The 16,053-nt window shown below is 44.7% G+C and overlaps 1 protein-coding gene across 1 annotated transcript in view; it reads right to left on the reverse strand.

Moving 5' to 3' along the window:
* GATB (glutamyl-tRNA amidotransferase subunit B) overlaps positions 1 to 16,053 on the reverse strand; it is a 75,678-nt gene that overhangs the window by 14,000 nt on the left and 45,625 nt on the right. The window contains exons 9-10 of the mRNA XM_008060165.1: positions 13,726 to 13,915; positions 2,852 to 2,985 (exon numbers count right to left, since the gene is read on the reverse strand). Coding sequence (XP_008058356.1) covers positions 2,852 to 2,985; positions 13,726 to 13,915 — 324 coding nt within the window. The remainder of the gene's footprint in view (positions 1 to 2,851; positions 2,986 to 13,725; positions 13,916 to 16,053) is intronic.

Consider the following 16,053-nt stretch of genomic DNA (forward strand, 5'->3'; position numbering starts at 1 on the left):
CATGAGTAGGCTGGTATATCAGTCCAGCAAAAAGTTCTTTAAACTGTGTAGGAATAGTGCTGCCACGGCTTAGTCCAGGCGCCTCACTTTCTGTTCCAAGGAAATTGTAAAACAGAACTGTTGCCCACTTCCTCTTTCCCTGGTTTTGGAAGAACCAAATACACTTTTATTTAGAATTGGGTACCTCTGGTGCTTAGGAATGGTTTGGATAAATACTGGGGGCTCCAAGTTCACTCACCAGGCTAACTTATCCCTTGGTTCCTTTAGAAACGTCCAAAATGGTTGGTTTTTAAGCAAATCCCTAATTTCACAGACCAACATATAAAGAAATCAATCTGAAGGTCAGACACTTGGCTTCCAGTCTTGCGGTTGTGCTGTCTGAGGTAAGTCACCTTATCGCTCCCTGCCTCAGTTTCCTCATCTGCTAAGTGAAAGAGCTGAATGAACCATAAGATCCCTAAGGTCTCTTCCAAGACTAAAATTCAGTTGCATGAATTATAGCCAATAAGGAAAACTGTATGTTTAAAGCAAAGATATCTGTATTTCCTCCAGAAGCACTAGCACCTCCTCTTCTTGTAGCTTCCTGGGTTCCTCTGGCTACTGTGAGACTCTCTCCTCTCTGTTCCCACTGTATTGCATATAGTGCCAGAACTGGAGGCATCCATTCTGTCCTGAATTAAAACCCTGATTCACAAGTCTGGTCCTCCTCAGGAGATCGACAGCATCAGGGGGCCAGGACGGAATCCTGCACACACCACAGAATGGGGTCTGCTTTCTTACTGAGTTCCCGGCTGAATCCCTCAGTGACTTTCTAGATGCTCCATATTCCAGCTCAGCTCTGAACAGTCACCCAGCCCTCTCGGCTGTTTTCTACACTCTGCTCCTAGCAGCTCTGCTCCCTCCTTGCCAAATGTGCTGGCTCTTTGCCATTCCACACCTGGGTTCCCCACAGGCACCGCTGGCCCCTCTTCCCCCACCACATCCTATCTAGTCTTTCTCCTTCTCAGACCCTCCCACGACTCCCCCCGCAATGAATGGCCACAGTATTTTCAGTGTGAACAGTGGAATTTCTGAATGGAAAGGTCAGACCTGATAGGATGGGGGTAAAAGACAGGGAGTTGAAAGACAAAAAGGCAACAGATGGCACAGGAGTTCAGGGACTGTGTGTGCCACTGTTTAGCACTTATCGTACCAACATGGCAAAGAAAAGGCAACTAACCCCAGGCCCACTATGTGCCAGGTGTTGTGCATTTTCTTCTCACAACCCCTCCCTCCTCAGTCTCCTGTCATTTTCATTTCAGAGTGAGGAAACCAAAGGTCAGAGAGAGGACCTCTCTGTCTTGTGGCCTGTACTCAGCATGAAGCAGAGTCTAAATAAACATGGGTTGAATAATGAACACATGAGAACTCTCACATTCATCCCTCCCAGAGATCTCTTGTCATCTCTAGATCCAGTTACCTTGCTGACTGGTTGTCACCCCTTGAGAAGGATGTCTGTCCTGCAGGCAGCTTGAACTCAGCATGCCCCTAGGTAATATGACATCCTGCCCCACCCCTTCCCTTCCCTCTAATCTTATTCCTTTTCTTTTACCTCCTCCTAAATTGAAAAAGTCTGCCCTCCAATTCACCTCATTGCCCAAGCAAGAAATCTGGAAGTCACACCCATTGAGATCATTGCTCTAAATTGGCCTACCTCACTTCAGCCCAGTCACTGTCACCTTGGCTCAGGCCTGGGCATTTCTCATTGGCATTTCTGCAAGAGGTTCCCAAGTGGAATTCCTGCCTCTAGTCTGCTCTTCCACTCTGTTGATAGGAACGGAATGTCTATGTCTTTCCCAAATTCACATACTGAAGACCTAACCGCCAATGCGATGGTCTCAGGAGACAGGGTCTTTGGTAAGGAATTAGGCTTAGAAGAAGCCCCCTGTTATGGGATTGTGGCTCTTGAAGGAAGAGATCAGTGGGCTTTCTCTCCTTCCCATTTTCCCTTTTTGACCTCCCTTCTGCCATGTGAAGACATAACATCTGCAAGCCAGAAAGAGGGTCTTTCCTCACCAAGAACTGAATTGGCCAGCAACCTGATCTCGGACTTCCCAGCCTCCAGAACTATGGAAAACAAGTGTCTGTTGCTTAAGTCACTCAGTATGTGGTATTTTGTTATAGCAGCCTGAGTTAACCAAGACATGCTGCATTCCCCCCAATGTGAAACTGGCATGAGCTTGTAGTCTTCGGCTTTCAAGAGCTGTTGATAAAGGCTTACAAGGTCCTCCAGATGACCCTTGGTCATTTCTACAGCTTTGCCCCCCTCCCCACTTTCCTTCCTGCCTTCTCAGCTCCCTGCAGTTTCTGGGTTTCCTGAGCCTACCATGCCTGCTTGTCTGGGCACTGTACTGTTGCTTTCTGTGTCTGGATGCCCTGCCTCTCCCACCACTCAGCAACTCCTGCTGGCTCTTTAGGGTCTGGCTCAAGCATCACCTCCTCAGGGAACCTTGGTTGACTTCCCCAACTTCTGTTCAGGTCCCTTTTTTCTTATAGATCACACTGAGTTGGCTGGCTGTTTTCTTATAGATGTGTATCCTCCACAAATCTGTAAACACCTGTCTTATTCATCTTCAAGCTCCTAGCCCCTGGCACAGTACAGAGGACATAGTGCACAGTCAGAGATTTGAGCAAATGAATACATTTTCACATGGGAAGAAGAAGATATTTAGAATTTGGAATTCACAGGGGATGTTTGCGTCTTGTCAGGTTATCCTGAGGGAGAGCAAAAAACTGGACCTGCCCTATTTCAGCTACTTCTGGAAACAGGATACATCACAAAGGAAGAAAGAAATCCCCAGACCTCACTCACCTCTCACTGACAGCGAGGTTCTGTTGCTTTAAGTAGCCCAGGAAAGTGTTGAGGACCCAACTAGTCACCTTTTTTGGCTCTGCCCTGGTTTCTTTTATCACATTTTGGAAGAACTCCAGCAGGCCAACTTCATTCTGTTAAAAAAAAAAAATTAAATAAAGCCTCCTCAAAAATGAAAGATCAGCATTCTGAAGGCAAATCTGCAACTGTCACCCTCTGCCTCCTCTGAGACAGCCACTTTTTCTTTGCTAAACACTGAGATGTCACCAGAAAATCCTGATCACTTTCAGTTAATGGCAAGTATCCCACTTCTACTACCTTCACTGTACATTTATATAGCATTTTTTCAAATGAATAAACAGATTTGAGAGAGCCCTGACGTTGTGGAGCAGAGGATGGTGAAAACCAACATCCCCCACTTGCATGCCTTCTCACTGTCTGCCTTGGATACCCAACACCTTCAGTCCTAGGCTGCAAATAGTGCCCACATGCTTGGCCTGAGTTTCATGCCCTTTGTCTTTCCAGATCTGTCCTCTACTGGAAGTCCTAGTTACTGCTAGAAAAGAAGGTAAGAAACAAAGCAGGTCAAAAAAGAACAAACAGAAGATTCTATCTCTGAAACATCTAAAGTGGATCATAACTGTATTGATCTTCATGTCATCCCAAGACGTAGAAAGAAATGGTTCTGACACATTTTGAAAATGAGAGAGAAAGGGGCACCTGTGACCCACTTAGGCCATGGAGCCGGTGGAGGCAGCTTCCAGGCCTCCTGAGTCAAGCCAGGCAGAGCTGGCCCTGCCTCTCATGGTATTCCAGGGAGACATCAGCTGCAGACTTGCTTCATGAAAACTGAACTGTCTCTCCTCTCTGGATGTCAGCTCCACACTGTCCTTGTCTGCCAGAGCCAGGTCCATGCTGGGCCATGGTGGCTGCCTGGGAAGTCTCAGTAGACAGATCAGTGTGTCTGTCAGCATGTGTGTTTGTTGGAAACCATACAGGAACACTCCTTCTTTATCATACCATGTTCAACTTTAAATACCAGAACTGCCACAATTATGCACATGACCAACACTGAGGCACTTGGCAACCTATACGCTGCAGCTTGTTGCTGGCTCAGACAGATTCAGCAGAACCAAGACATTTAGCTAAGTTTGCCCCTAGTATTTCATTAAGAAAAATAACAGCCTGTTCCATTCAGGTAGGGAAGGCTGAAATTTCCAAATGCAGAGGGTAGACATTTTAAGTAGCAGATTTCCCTTACCTGCTGCAATTCAAATGAAACCACATTTGCCTTGAAATATTCCTCTTTAAGTTCACACTGCCTGTAAGGTTCCCACCCGTTTCTTTCAGAGGCCCTTCATTAACCAAAAGAACTTTCTGGAAAAATAAGATACTGGGAAGAAGCAAGATATACTAACACAAGCACTCTCAAAGTTTAGCTACTGTAGCTGTTGGAATATACACACAGGCACACAGGCTCCAGAGAAGAAATTCCATAATAATAATAAAAACGACGTGTCCTCTGTAACAGATAAATTCTCTGGTGACAAGCCTACTGAATAATCCCATAATCATCTCTCGAATCTCTTTTCAAGCCAGTGCTATTATTCTGCTCATGCTAAACCAGGGCAAAGGCCACCTTGGCAGCCAGAACCTGACTGCAGATAAAGGCGAATGCAGACAACTTGAAGAGGAAATTCTGCTTAACTTATGGAAAAGTATTCAAACTTCCACAACGATACACAAATCACTGGGGAAGCAGAAACTCGCTATCTGGCCCAAATCAGACGGGCAGAATTCCCTTTGTTCTAACCCAGACAGGCTGGCCCATTGGTGAAATGAGCTGTCAGGAGGAGAACACTTTGCTTTGCCAAGGAAAGGTTTTCTAAATCCACCTAGAAATATTGCATTTAAACTCCCAGGCTTGGCTGAGTTGCTGGGATGTGATGAATATCTATTTCTCTACCCTTGGGTGGTTTTTTTATTGGATGGATAACACAGTGAGTCAGATTTCTGTTTGTCTTTTCATGTCAGTGCTGTGATGAAGCCTCTCTGAGCTGGAACTAGACTGCACTAGGGGACACATGGTTTCGGTCCACAATTTAAAGCAGACATGAAAATCTGCCACTGTGAGGGGGTGAGCTACTGGGAGGGAGCAGGCTGAAGGAGGCTGGGCTGTCACCGCCCGGGGAATGATGGATCAATACAAGTTGCACATGGGCCGCCTGCTCTGGCTCCTCAGAGCAGAAGCCCGCTTTTCAGGGAGAAAGCACACACGTATTCTTGTTTTCTAGTCTTCTTAGTTTTTCCATGAGATTGGCAAATGCTAATAAGCTTGGCACAACTCTCAGAAGTCTCTGGTGAACGTGTCAGTACAGCCATCTGGTTTTCTCAGAAAAACAGTGAGCCGGTAATTCCCTCACATAAAAATCATATTAAGAGCGACGCAGAAAGGCCGCAGCATTAGGGGACCTTTAACATCCTGCTCACAAGCAACAAGTAAGCATTCAACTCAGTTGTAATCTAGCCGACAAATGACAGAACCACAACTTCAGCTACATAGCGAGATTGTGACTCTAATTGTTCCTTCAGCAACAGCTACAGCGGCAGGGACGACTGGTCCTGTCTTTTGTATAATACCATGATACCAGACAGTCTTCACAGCTCTATGACCGGGAAGCATCTTTTTCACATTTTAATCAAATTTCCCACAGCATTCAATTACACCCAGAGCCAAAGCCAGCTCAGCCTCGCAGGCGCTAACAGGAGTCTCAATTACTAATAGATCTGTCAGCTGGTCAATGCTGGTGTGAAGAGAGCAGAGGTACCCGCTGGTCTCCACTGCCTGCTCAGGGAAGGAGCCACCTCAATTTGCCCTTCCACGCACTGTGTCCTGGAAGCATCTGCCCCAAGGCTGTCTTTTGCATTCTAACGTGTCAGAAGACTATCCAGTTGGAACAAAATGCGTTTCTTGTTCTAAGTCATGCACTCTGTGAGGCTGATAGCAAGCTAGAGGTGAGGCTGGACTATATTTACAAGTAGAATGAAACCTAATAGAGACAGCTGCCCGGTGGCAGATCAGAGAAGAACAGGAGTTCAGAACATGCAAGTCCAAGGCTCTCAAGCATGTTTACTGGATACCTGCTAGACACAGGCATAAGCCAATGGCCCTGAGTGCGGTTGCACAAGGCCACTGCTGATCTTGACAGGAACAGCCATAGTTCTCACAGGAACCATGATTGGTACCTAGCACTGTTCTAAGCACCTTCTCAATATTAACTCACTTCATTCCAGCCACAACCCAATGTGCTCAGACTCAGAACTATTAGGGCTCTCTTTTACAGGTGAGGACACGGGAAAACTACCTTGCTTGAGGTCACACAGCAAGAGATCAGCAGAGCTAGGATTTGAACCTCTGCAGTTTGTGCTTTTAACATCGGTGTGAGTTTAACTGCCTTTGATGAAGGTAAGGTCACCGTCCCTGCCTGCCCAGGGACTGAAACTGAGCACCTATCAGCACTGTGCACAATGTGAGGCAACGAGCTCATCAAAAGTGAGCATCTTCCTACCACTTCCATTATTTTATTTGATAGCTGCCAGCTGTTCAAAGGTTCTTAACATATTAAAAATGTTGCAAGGAAATCAGCTTAGAAATCAGAAGGAGAAAATGGCAAGTTCACTTTCTACCTTTGTCAACATACACCTAAGCCACATGGCAGTCAGCGGTGGCATGACACCCACCTGCTCCCAGATTGGGAAGCAAGACAGAGGCACACACCCCCACCATGCATGCTATACTGGGCTTCAGGGGACAGACATGGCCAGAGCTCCTCTCTCTGGCGCCTTGTTTCTGTGTCCCTCCCATGCCCTGTCACCGCCCAAGAGAAGGTCCTGTGAGCACACCCAGGCCCAGACACTGCACAATCCTGAACAAGACAAATCCCGTTATATCTTGTATCACCTTGGCAAGAAGCATCCTGCATTTTATTTAACGTTGCACTCTAATTCCCCTGACATGGGTAACTCCGATCTACCCAGGCAGTTGAGGCCTGTCTGCACACTGAACCACAGTGGTTTCAATTGGGCAAAGCCCCCACATGTCTCCGTGTGTCATTTTGCGGGACACAAACTGGAACTGCATCTATCCCGTGTGGTAGGGGTGCTGGGCTGAGCATTTGTGCAGTTATGGGAAGGGGAGCATCGCTCTGCTGCTCCCTTACCGTTCCTGTGAGTTTGGTCACTCTTAAAAAGTAAGACTAACAAAACTCAAATGCAGCAGCTACATAAAACATGGCCCCGGAAAGAACACCAAAGGCTGGCCCTGGGGATATAAATGAAGTCAAGAGGCCCTGATGGCTCCAGGCTGGAGAGCAGAGTCACAGCAGGACCAAGGGCTGGGATGGTCAGGGGGGCAGCAGCTCAGTGGTCATGAATGGTCCTGTCTTGGCTTTTCATATAAACAACAGGTGGCTGTGACAGTCTTTCAGTGAGTGCTCTTGTGGGCAGAAAAATTACTTCTCAAGAGAGGACTCTTCAGTGGGCAAAGCAAAAGGGAGTTAATTGGTAGTGTGAGGCTGGCGCAGGAAACATGACTTTACTTGAGGATGGCAGGGAAAGCAAGAATAATCCAGAACCATCACTGCCACTTGCAAGGTCGTGGGGAACCTCTGAAGCGCACCCACAAACACCACAGGGTATGGTCTCCAGTTTCCCAAGGAGCACACGACAAGGTCTATGGTCCTACTTTGGTTCCCACGATTTTGACTTCTGGGTCATATCCCCAGCAGAGCTTGGGAACCCCTAAAATCTGAGCAAAACTCTGGTCCCAAACATTTCACTTGTGCTATGTGCTCAGCACAGCCAGAAACAGACATAGCTTGAGTTCGACTCAGGGCACCAGTCCCATTCAAGGAGCATTTAGACTAATGTGAAAATGACTTTACATTCTCTGAGATGCATTAACTCTAGGAGAGATGTTAAAGGAAAGCAGTTTGGGAAGAACAAATTCCCTTAAATAATCAAAATCCAAATAATTCAGGTAATAAAAAATGACAGCAGCCCAGCATAATTAAAAGACTGTATCTGCAAGAATGGGACACAAGAAGTATGTTGTGAAGAAATCAATTCCAACCATAGTCATATTTTAGGTGCCTGACGCCACCACTGTCAAAGAACCCAATATGGAGACACCTGAGTTCTCAATAGGAGCTCTCTGGCTGGAGCTTAAAAACTGCAACAAAGGCACTGCAGACTTGTCCATTTCCTCCAAGATCTGCCTGAAACATAAGATAATAGATTTTATTTGTCCTGAAAAGGAAATTATTCCACAAACAGGAAACCAGGCTTCAGGATGGGTTGGGGACAGAACCCTCTTGGATGTCCTCAAGGCAGGGCAGTCAGGATTTCACTCCTCCTTCCACTTTCTCCCCAGCGGGCAAGTTCTTGAGGGGTCAAATGGCTCCAAGTTGAGAGCATTCTCACCTCTGAAAGTCCCTAATCACTTGCATCATAAAGAGGTGAACTGCTGGTTTTGCAGGAGCAGAGTTACAAGTTGCATCTTTTTATTCAACTTTGGCAGAACAAAATATTGGTTATTTTTTCTGTGTATAGAGTAACCGTAAAAGCACCCATAAGCTGGCAGACAGTAGATGCAATTTTTATAAAATGAAGAATAAAATCAATTTTGGAAATTGCATGGAGCTGAAATATGGTACGTGATGATGTTGACCAAATGGATTTTCCTTCAACAGTCGTTTGAAGGTGAGGACTTTGCACCTTAGTAAGTCTAGCCAGTTTAAAGCCAGTCAATATGATTTCAGATGCTATTTCCAACTATTAGCTTCAAAGTATTACACATGGGATAAACAGATATTTATCATGGGAAATTATTTTATAGGCAATTCATCCAGAAAGCAAACCAGGCCATTTCTTGCTTACTAAAGACGTAAAGTGAAATTCTTGAAAAATAACTCATTTACCCACCAGTTATAGCCATGATGTCTTTACTGTTTCTTTGTCCCTTGGCGACATCTTAACCTTTCCATGATGTCAGAAACAAAGGATTATGACTTTAAATGGGGAAGAACCAGCTGGAGAAAATGAAGTTGTTCAAATAAGATTACAAATCTTGGGACTGAATACAAAGACAAACACACCCACAGCAGCACAGGTTACTGATTCAAGGTCTCAGAAACACACCGTCAGTCTCACTGGGCCAGGCTGGATTGCTCTAAAATCCTGCCTTGTGTGGCTCTTGAAGAACCGCTTAGCACATTGCTTGGTGTCAACACTCTCCTCCCTGGCAGCATATTTTTGAGAGTCTGCTTGGCTGTACTTAGATTTTTTTTAGGTTCAATGAAGATTCTGTGGTGTCTGTCATCTTGGAGTTAAGTGACTCATCCCTGCCTCTTTTGGCTGGGGAGGGAAGCAGTTCTGGTTACCCTCCCAGACCCTTCCCAGCTCCCAAGTGTTGGAGGTGAGATCTGGAATCAAGAGTGTCCCTGAGCGAGTGTTTTATTAGCTCAGTGCCTTATAGGGCTGCTCAGGAGAGTGAAAAGCACACGGAAAAGTTGAAGCTCTAACACTGGAAAACAGCACAAGGCATCGTGGTGGGTACAGCATCAAGAAACACCGAGCTGGGGATGGTCTGTCTTCTTCCACTGAAATCCCCTGCAAGGGATGAGCTTCAGATCCCTGCACCTACTGACTTCACACACAGTCAATTTCCCTGCGAGCTCACCTCTGTTCCTTACTGAGCACCCACTATGTGTCAGGCAGAAGGACATGAGACACCGGTGAAATCACCCCACAAATCCACAAACTGTGCCCTAATGGAGATACTTCTCAAGGCTTCAGACAGAAGGAGCCAAGTGCCTCCAGCAGAAAGTTTAAGAAACAAAATAAATCAAGCTGCAGAGGACAGTTTACATTACTTTTTTTCTCTCTGACTTAATTTTTCCACTTGGAAAATAGACATGATTTCTGCTGCTCATTGGTGTTGACTGATTTTCACTAAATTTAGTAGATGGCACTTTATGTTTATTTATAGGGCCAGTCTGGCATCTTAAAAACCAACAGGAGTGGTAAAAACTTTTAAATGAATCTATGTTCTGTGATTATGCTTCATAAAACATTAGTGGGATGATATAAAGCATTCCTATTAACAAAACCAAAAACTCAATTTTCTCTACTAATGAAACAAAAGTGACCCCAAACAGCAATGAACTAAAAACGCTCTTTCGATTTGACACTGTAGTACACCAGCAGGCAGGAGCGCTCAGAAATAAGGAGCATGGGCCTTGAAGTCAGCCTGGTTTGAACATGGCTCCATGCGTGCTTGGGAATGAGATTATGTTTCCTCACCTGTGAGTGGGGAGAGCAACCACACCTGCCCCAGGGCTGTTGCAGGATAAAGAAGTGGCACAGCATAACTGCAGAGCATGCTGGCACAGCAGTCTTGTCACGTGCTGCTGAGGCAAACGGCTGCCCTTCCTCTGCATTCCCCGAGTGAACTGAGGCGCAGAGTTGAGGAAATCAGCCTGGGAGGACTGTGTTAAGATAAATGCACATACACAGAATCCTGATCCTTCTAATAACTACTCCTGGACATACTGACTCAGAGTAACTCTTGTTATGCTGCTGGAATCTCTCATTTTTCAGAATCCCAATACCTGGATCTCAGCTTCCATGCTTCTAATCCTTAATCTTTACAAATGAAGTCAGAAGTCAAGGCAATTCAACATAAGACAGAGAAGCAAGATTAGCCAAATAGGTTGAAGTTTTAGGTGGGGCAAGATATTGATGACAGAAAAACGGTGATACAGGTTTTCTATTGGGAGGGATTGTGAGAAGGGCCTGAGAGAAAACCAGAACGTACATTTGATTCAGTGTCCTAATGGAACCAGTGTGGAACGAGAGAGTCAGAGAGACCTAGTGATGCACATTGCCAGTCTGGCAACCCAGATCTCAACCCAGTCTCCTCACCCAGAGTTCAATAACACATGTGACACCCCAGGATTCGCTGGCTTTTCGAAGAGTAGCTTATATATATTACTCTGAAGATAGGGCTGCTGTGATCAGGAACACTGCTTCTCTGTGTGTACTGTAACAGCATCCCACCAGCTCGCTCATCTGCCCACCGGCTCACAAGTGCCTACTGTGTGTCAGGCATTGTGGTGGACACCAAGGCACAGTGCTAGAGTTCTGTGACTATCAAGGATAATGTTAATAATACGTACTTTAGTCCTCGCTGCACAACAAAATGACAGGATAAATTAAAGACCGGAGTTAAAATCCGAAGTTTTTTATTATTTGTGGGGAAGGCATGTGTGTGGGGGTGGGTACATGCATAATGCCCAATTTAATAAGCCATCCGAAGGCAGGGAGCACAGAGTCGAGGCTCTGCAAAGCACACCTCCACCACTGCTATTTACTTAATGAATACTCCTGGGCACTCTTTAAATTGAAAGATGGTTCATTAGATTTGTGCATCTGCCCTTCTCAGCAATCTGTTGTGTTTCTGATGCAGGCAGGAAAAAACACGAGCATATCATTTTCGGGTATGTTATGAGTAACTCAGCTTCCAATGATTACAAAGTCATAAAGGGCTCAGGCTGCCTAATTTCAGGAAAACAATTTGTCTGCATCGTTCTCTTTCCATTCCTATCTCATTCTATTCTCACTTAATCTTGGAAATTTCAAGTACTAGCCTGTTTTTTTTAAAGAAACTAATCACCCAATACATTATCTGCAAACCATAAAAATAAACATGTTTTGAAGGTATCAAAATATAAGTCCTTTCAAAAATGACTAAAAAAAGAAAAAAATCAGCTCTTGCTTGAAGTTTTTCCTTTTGTCCCAATCAAGTTAATCACTACCTGCTCTGGCTTTGATCCCACCTTATAAATCCATCTACTGTCCTTGGGGCTGGTTAGCTGTACTATATAGACTACACACACACTCTTGGAGGGTGAAAAAAATAACTTCAAAAAAAAAATCTTTGTCTCTCTCAGTATTTGCTACATAGGAGATGCTAATAAAAGTGCTGAACTAAATAATCAAAGATAGATTTCCCTACACAGGGCCTTAAACTATTAAAACTAGACTCATAGACTCACTCAACTGTCACCCCTTCACAAACATTTTTTTGGGGCCTACTGGGCTTTGGCACTACATGAATGAAAACTAGGACATGAACAGGAATACAAAGATGTTCCTGCCCTCGTGGAGCTTGGGCTCAGCTGAGGTGAGACAGAGGCTGTCCCTGGATGTATTCCTGAGACAAGGTTCTAAAAGGTCCTTTCACTTCTCTTATGGAGAAGGTTGATACACACACACACACGCACACACACACAAATTTTTAATGTCATAGTGGTATTTCTCTCTGAAATCACAGTCTCGACCAAAGCAGTGCCAAGAAACCTTGCTGATCCTATGCTACCTCAAAGGGCTGGTTTTTATCCAGCTGGGCAAACGCTGCCTGGAGAGCGGTAACTGACTAATGCCTTTGAGGCTGATTAACCTTGGTCCCTGTCCTCCTAGCCCCTATGTGACCTGGCATATAATAAGAAAATGCAGGTCTGGAATTTAGTATTTGTTTCAAGTCGGGTGGAAATTCAAGTGGCTGAGATGGTGGGGAAGATGTGTAAGACTAAAACTCAGTTTTGTTACATCAACCTAGAAAAAAACGTGAATTGTAAGAGGCTTTGGGTAAAGAGGAGTTTTGTACAGAATGCTGGCTGATTCACAGTCAAAGATTGGGCGTTAAGCACTGTTGATGTGCTCATCTGAGCTGAGTGAGAGAGGAAGAAACAGTCCTTGCCTTTAAGGTACTGAGCAAGATACACTGATAAATACTTAAAAGGCAGCAATATAACTGCCACGGAAGTAAGAAAAAGACACAACAGCAGCCCACAGGAGGTGGTGATCAACTCTGCTTCTCAAAGTAGCTGATTTATGAATAATAAAGAGAGAATCATTCATTCATCACACATCGATTACCTACCTTGTACTATAAACTTCTAGGCTGCTGTTACTGACGTGTATAAATATGTATATTCTAACATCCCTAGTTATTATCGGTCATTTAAAAAATGAAAATCCAGACTTTCCATGGATTCCACTGCTGCAAAAGATGACTAGATCCCTCTTCCCTGAAAGATGCAGCAACAAAACTTCCCACTTCCTCCCTGACAGGTAAGATGACGCTGTGACAAAATGCTACACTCACTGACGCTGTGGCACTTTAATGTTGCCATGACAAAGAAAATCGCAAAGCCCCAAGAAGCTTTGAAAAGGATAGAAAATCCCTGAGCAGATCTCAACAGTGTCAGATTCTCCACCGGTGCCTTTAGATGCGTCTTCAGGCCTCAAAGGACTGATACTTTTAGTTAGAGTTTTCAGCATTTCGTGTGGAATAAATGTTTTCTTCTATAATTGGCAAAACAACTGGCTGGCTTTTGAGAACCTAACATCCTGCCAGACCCTGCATGATTCCATACCGCTAGACATCGAGAAACCCTATATATTGATTTTCTTTTGTGCTTCAGACACATGGGGAAACACACAACCATAACATTTGGACTGTCTTCAAGAAGTTTTCCACAGTGGCTGCAGGCAGGTGTTCATTTCTACACAGAAGAAATGACTAGTACAAGGCTGAGTTTCATCTTCTGGTTTGATGAAGGGCATTTACCAAAAGGGCAGTGAGCAAAGGTGACTACGCCCAATTCTTCTCAGCAGCACCTATAGTATAACTGAAAAAGCCGACCCACTCCATTCACCACCCACAGAGGCCAGCCACGTGTGAAGGGGATTCTGCAGAGCCATTCCTGATCTGCTGAGTTGGGCTCCTTTCAGCAGCTGTCAATACTTACCAGCAAAGTGAAGCTGTGTTCCGGCAGCATCCCATACTGTTGGACGAGCCTTTCTCGGGTCACGCTGGGGAGCTCCGGGAGCCTCTCCCGAAGCTGGTCGATGTTGATCACCTGCTGGGAGTCTGCACCTGCAGGCAGAGATGCAGAGTCGTAGAGCAACAGGGGAGGCAGGTTGGGCTCCGGCATGAACCTAGGCAGAGGGCAGACGGGACCTGAGGCTGGAGCATTTGGATGAATGAGAAAAACAAATTCTACCCTGTTCATATGAATGTTTCTGTGTTTAGATGCTGTGTTCCTTGCCAATTTTTTCTAATGTCCTATTATATCAGGTCTATTTCCAAGGGAAGTCTTTGCACAAGTGTCAAAACCACCAAACCCAATACTCTTCATGCTTACAAAGAAATGATGAGTGAACCGGGGGCGGTGGCTTATGCTTGTAATCCCAGCACTCTGGGAGGTGGAGGTGAGAGGACTGTCTGAGCTCAGGGATTTGAAACCAGCCTGGGCAACTTGGCAAGACCTCATCTCTATAATAAATCCAAAAATTTAACGGGTGTGGTGGTGCACCCCTGTAGTTCCAGCTACTTGGAAGGTGGAGGTGGGAGGATTGCCTGAGACTGGCGGGCCGAGGCTGCAGTGGCCGTCAGTGTGCCTCTGCACTCCAGCCTGGGTGACAGAATGAGACTATGACTCAAAACAAACAAACAAATAAAGTAATGATGTGTGAACTAAGCATAACAGGGGGTTGAAGCCACACTGTGATTTATAATTGTGGATAATTCATTCCACAGTTCATGAAGAATTGTGTACATAGTCACGTGTCACTTAACAATGGGACAGGTTTTGAGAAGCGCATCCTCAGACAACTTCTTTGTTGTGTGAGCATCACATTGTGTATTTACACAAACCCTGATGGTGTAACCTATTACACACCTAGGTTGTATAGCTCATTGCTCCTTGGCATGAGCAACCGGTACAGCATGCTACTACTGCACTGAATCCAGGAGGCAGCTGTAACATCATGGGAAGTACTATGTATCTAAACAAATCTAAACAGAGAAAAGTTACAGTAAAAATGCCAGGTTAGAATTTTCTGGGACCACTGTTGCATATGCAGTCCATCAGTGACAGAAACATCAATTATGCAGTGAATGACTATATATTCAGAAAGTCACAGGTTGGAAAAAATAGGACCAAATGAGAGCAATTTATGTCTTAGGGAGAAAAATGACTTCACCCCCCATTTTAACATTTCTACTATTTTTAGTAGTATTTGTGTAGTAAATGAAAAGTCAAAGGAAAAATATTATTCTTGAGAGGTAGAAGAAATGAATGGATTTTGCCCAAATAAAATAAGCTAGAGGTGAGAGAGGAAGGGATGAATAGGTGGAGCACAGAATTATTTTGGTTTTTTTTTTTTTTTGAGCTAGTGTCTCACTCTGTTGCCCAGGCAGGAGTGTAGTGGCATGATCACAGCCCAGTGAAGCTGCAAGTTCCTGGGCTCAGGCAATCCTTCCACCTCAGCCTCCCAAGTAGCTGGGACTACAGGTCCATAACACTATGCCTCACTAATTTTTAAAAATCTTTTGTGGAGTTGAGGTCTCACTATGTTGCCTAGGCTGGTCTCAAACTCCTAGGCTCAAGCAATCCTCCTGCCTTGGCCTCTCAAAGTACTGGGATTATAGGTGTGAGTCATGGCACTGGCCAGCACAGGGCAACTACCCTGTATGACACTGTATAATAGATACATGTCATTACACATATGTCAAAACCCACAAGATACACAACACGAAGAATGAACCCCAATGTAAACTATGGACTTTAGCTAGTCATAAGGTATAAATATCAGTTCACCATTGTAACAAATGTACCCTAATAATGGAAGATGTTAATAAAAAGAAAATCAATCTGTGGGGAAGGAGTAGGGGAAGAGAATATAGGAGGACTCTCTGTACTTTCTACTCACTTGTATTGTAAACCTAAAACTGCTCTAAAAAATAAAGTCAATTAAGTTTTTTTAAAAAGTGGAAGCTGTACCACTGCATACCATCACATGAAGCAAAGATGACCCTCCCTGTTCTGTTCCAGCACTAATTCTCTCTTTCTGTCCAATTTCGTCAAAGGGTTTATGTAAAAGCAGGGTAGTGCAGAATAAATGGTAGTGTGAAGGGAATGAATTAGACATGCATGCAGCCTAGAAGCTCAGGCCCAGGCTCTGTTATGAATCAGTCTGGCTTCTGAAGGCAGCAGGAAACCAAAGGGAGGCTTCCTGAAAGTCACTATTAACTTGAGGGATGAAGTTGAAGCCACTGGCTGAGGTAAAAGCCA

This window comes from Carlito syrichta, unplaced genomic scaffold (assembly GCF_000164805.1).
Source record: "Carlito syrichta isolate Samal-C Ts95f unplaced genomic scaffold, Tarsius_syrichta-2.0.1 Scaffold304553, whole genome shotgun sequence".
NCBI classification, from domain to species: domain Eukaryota; kingdom Metazoa; phylum Chordata; class Mammalia; order Primates; family Tarsiidae; genus Carlito; species Carlito syrichta.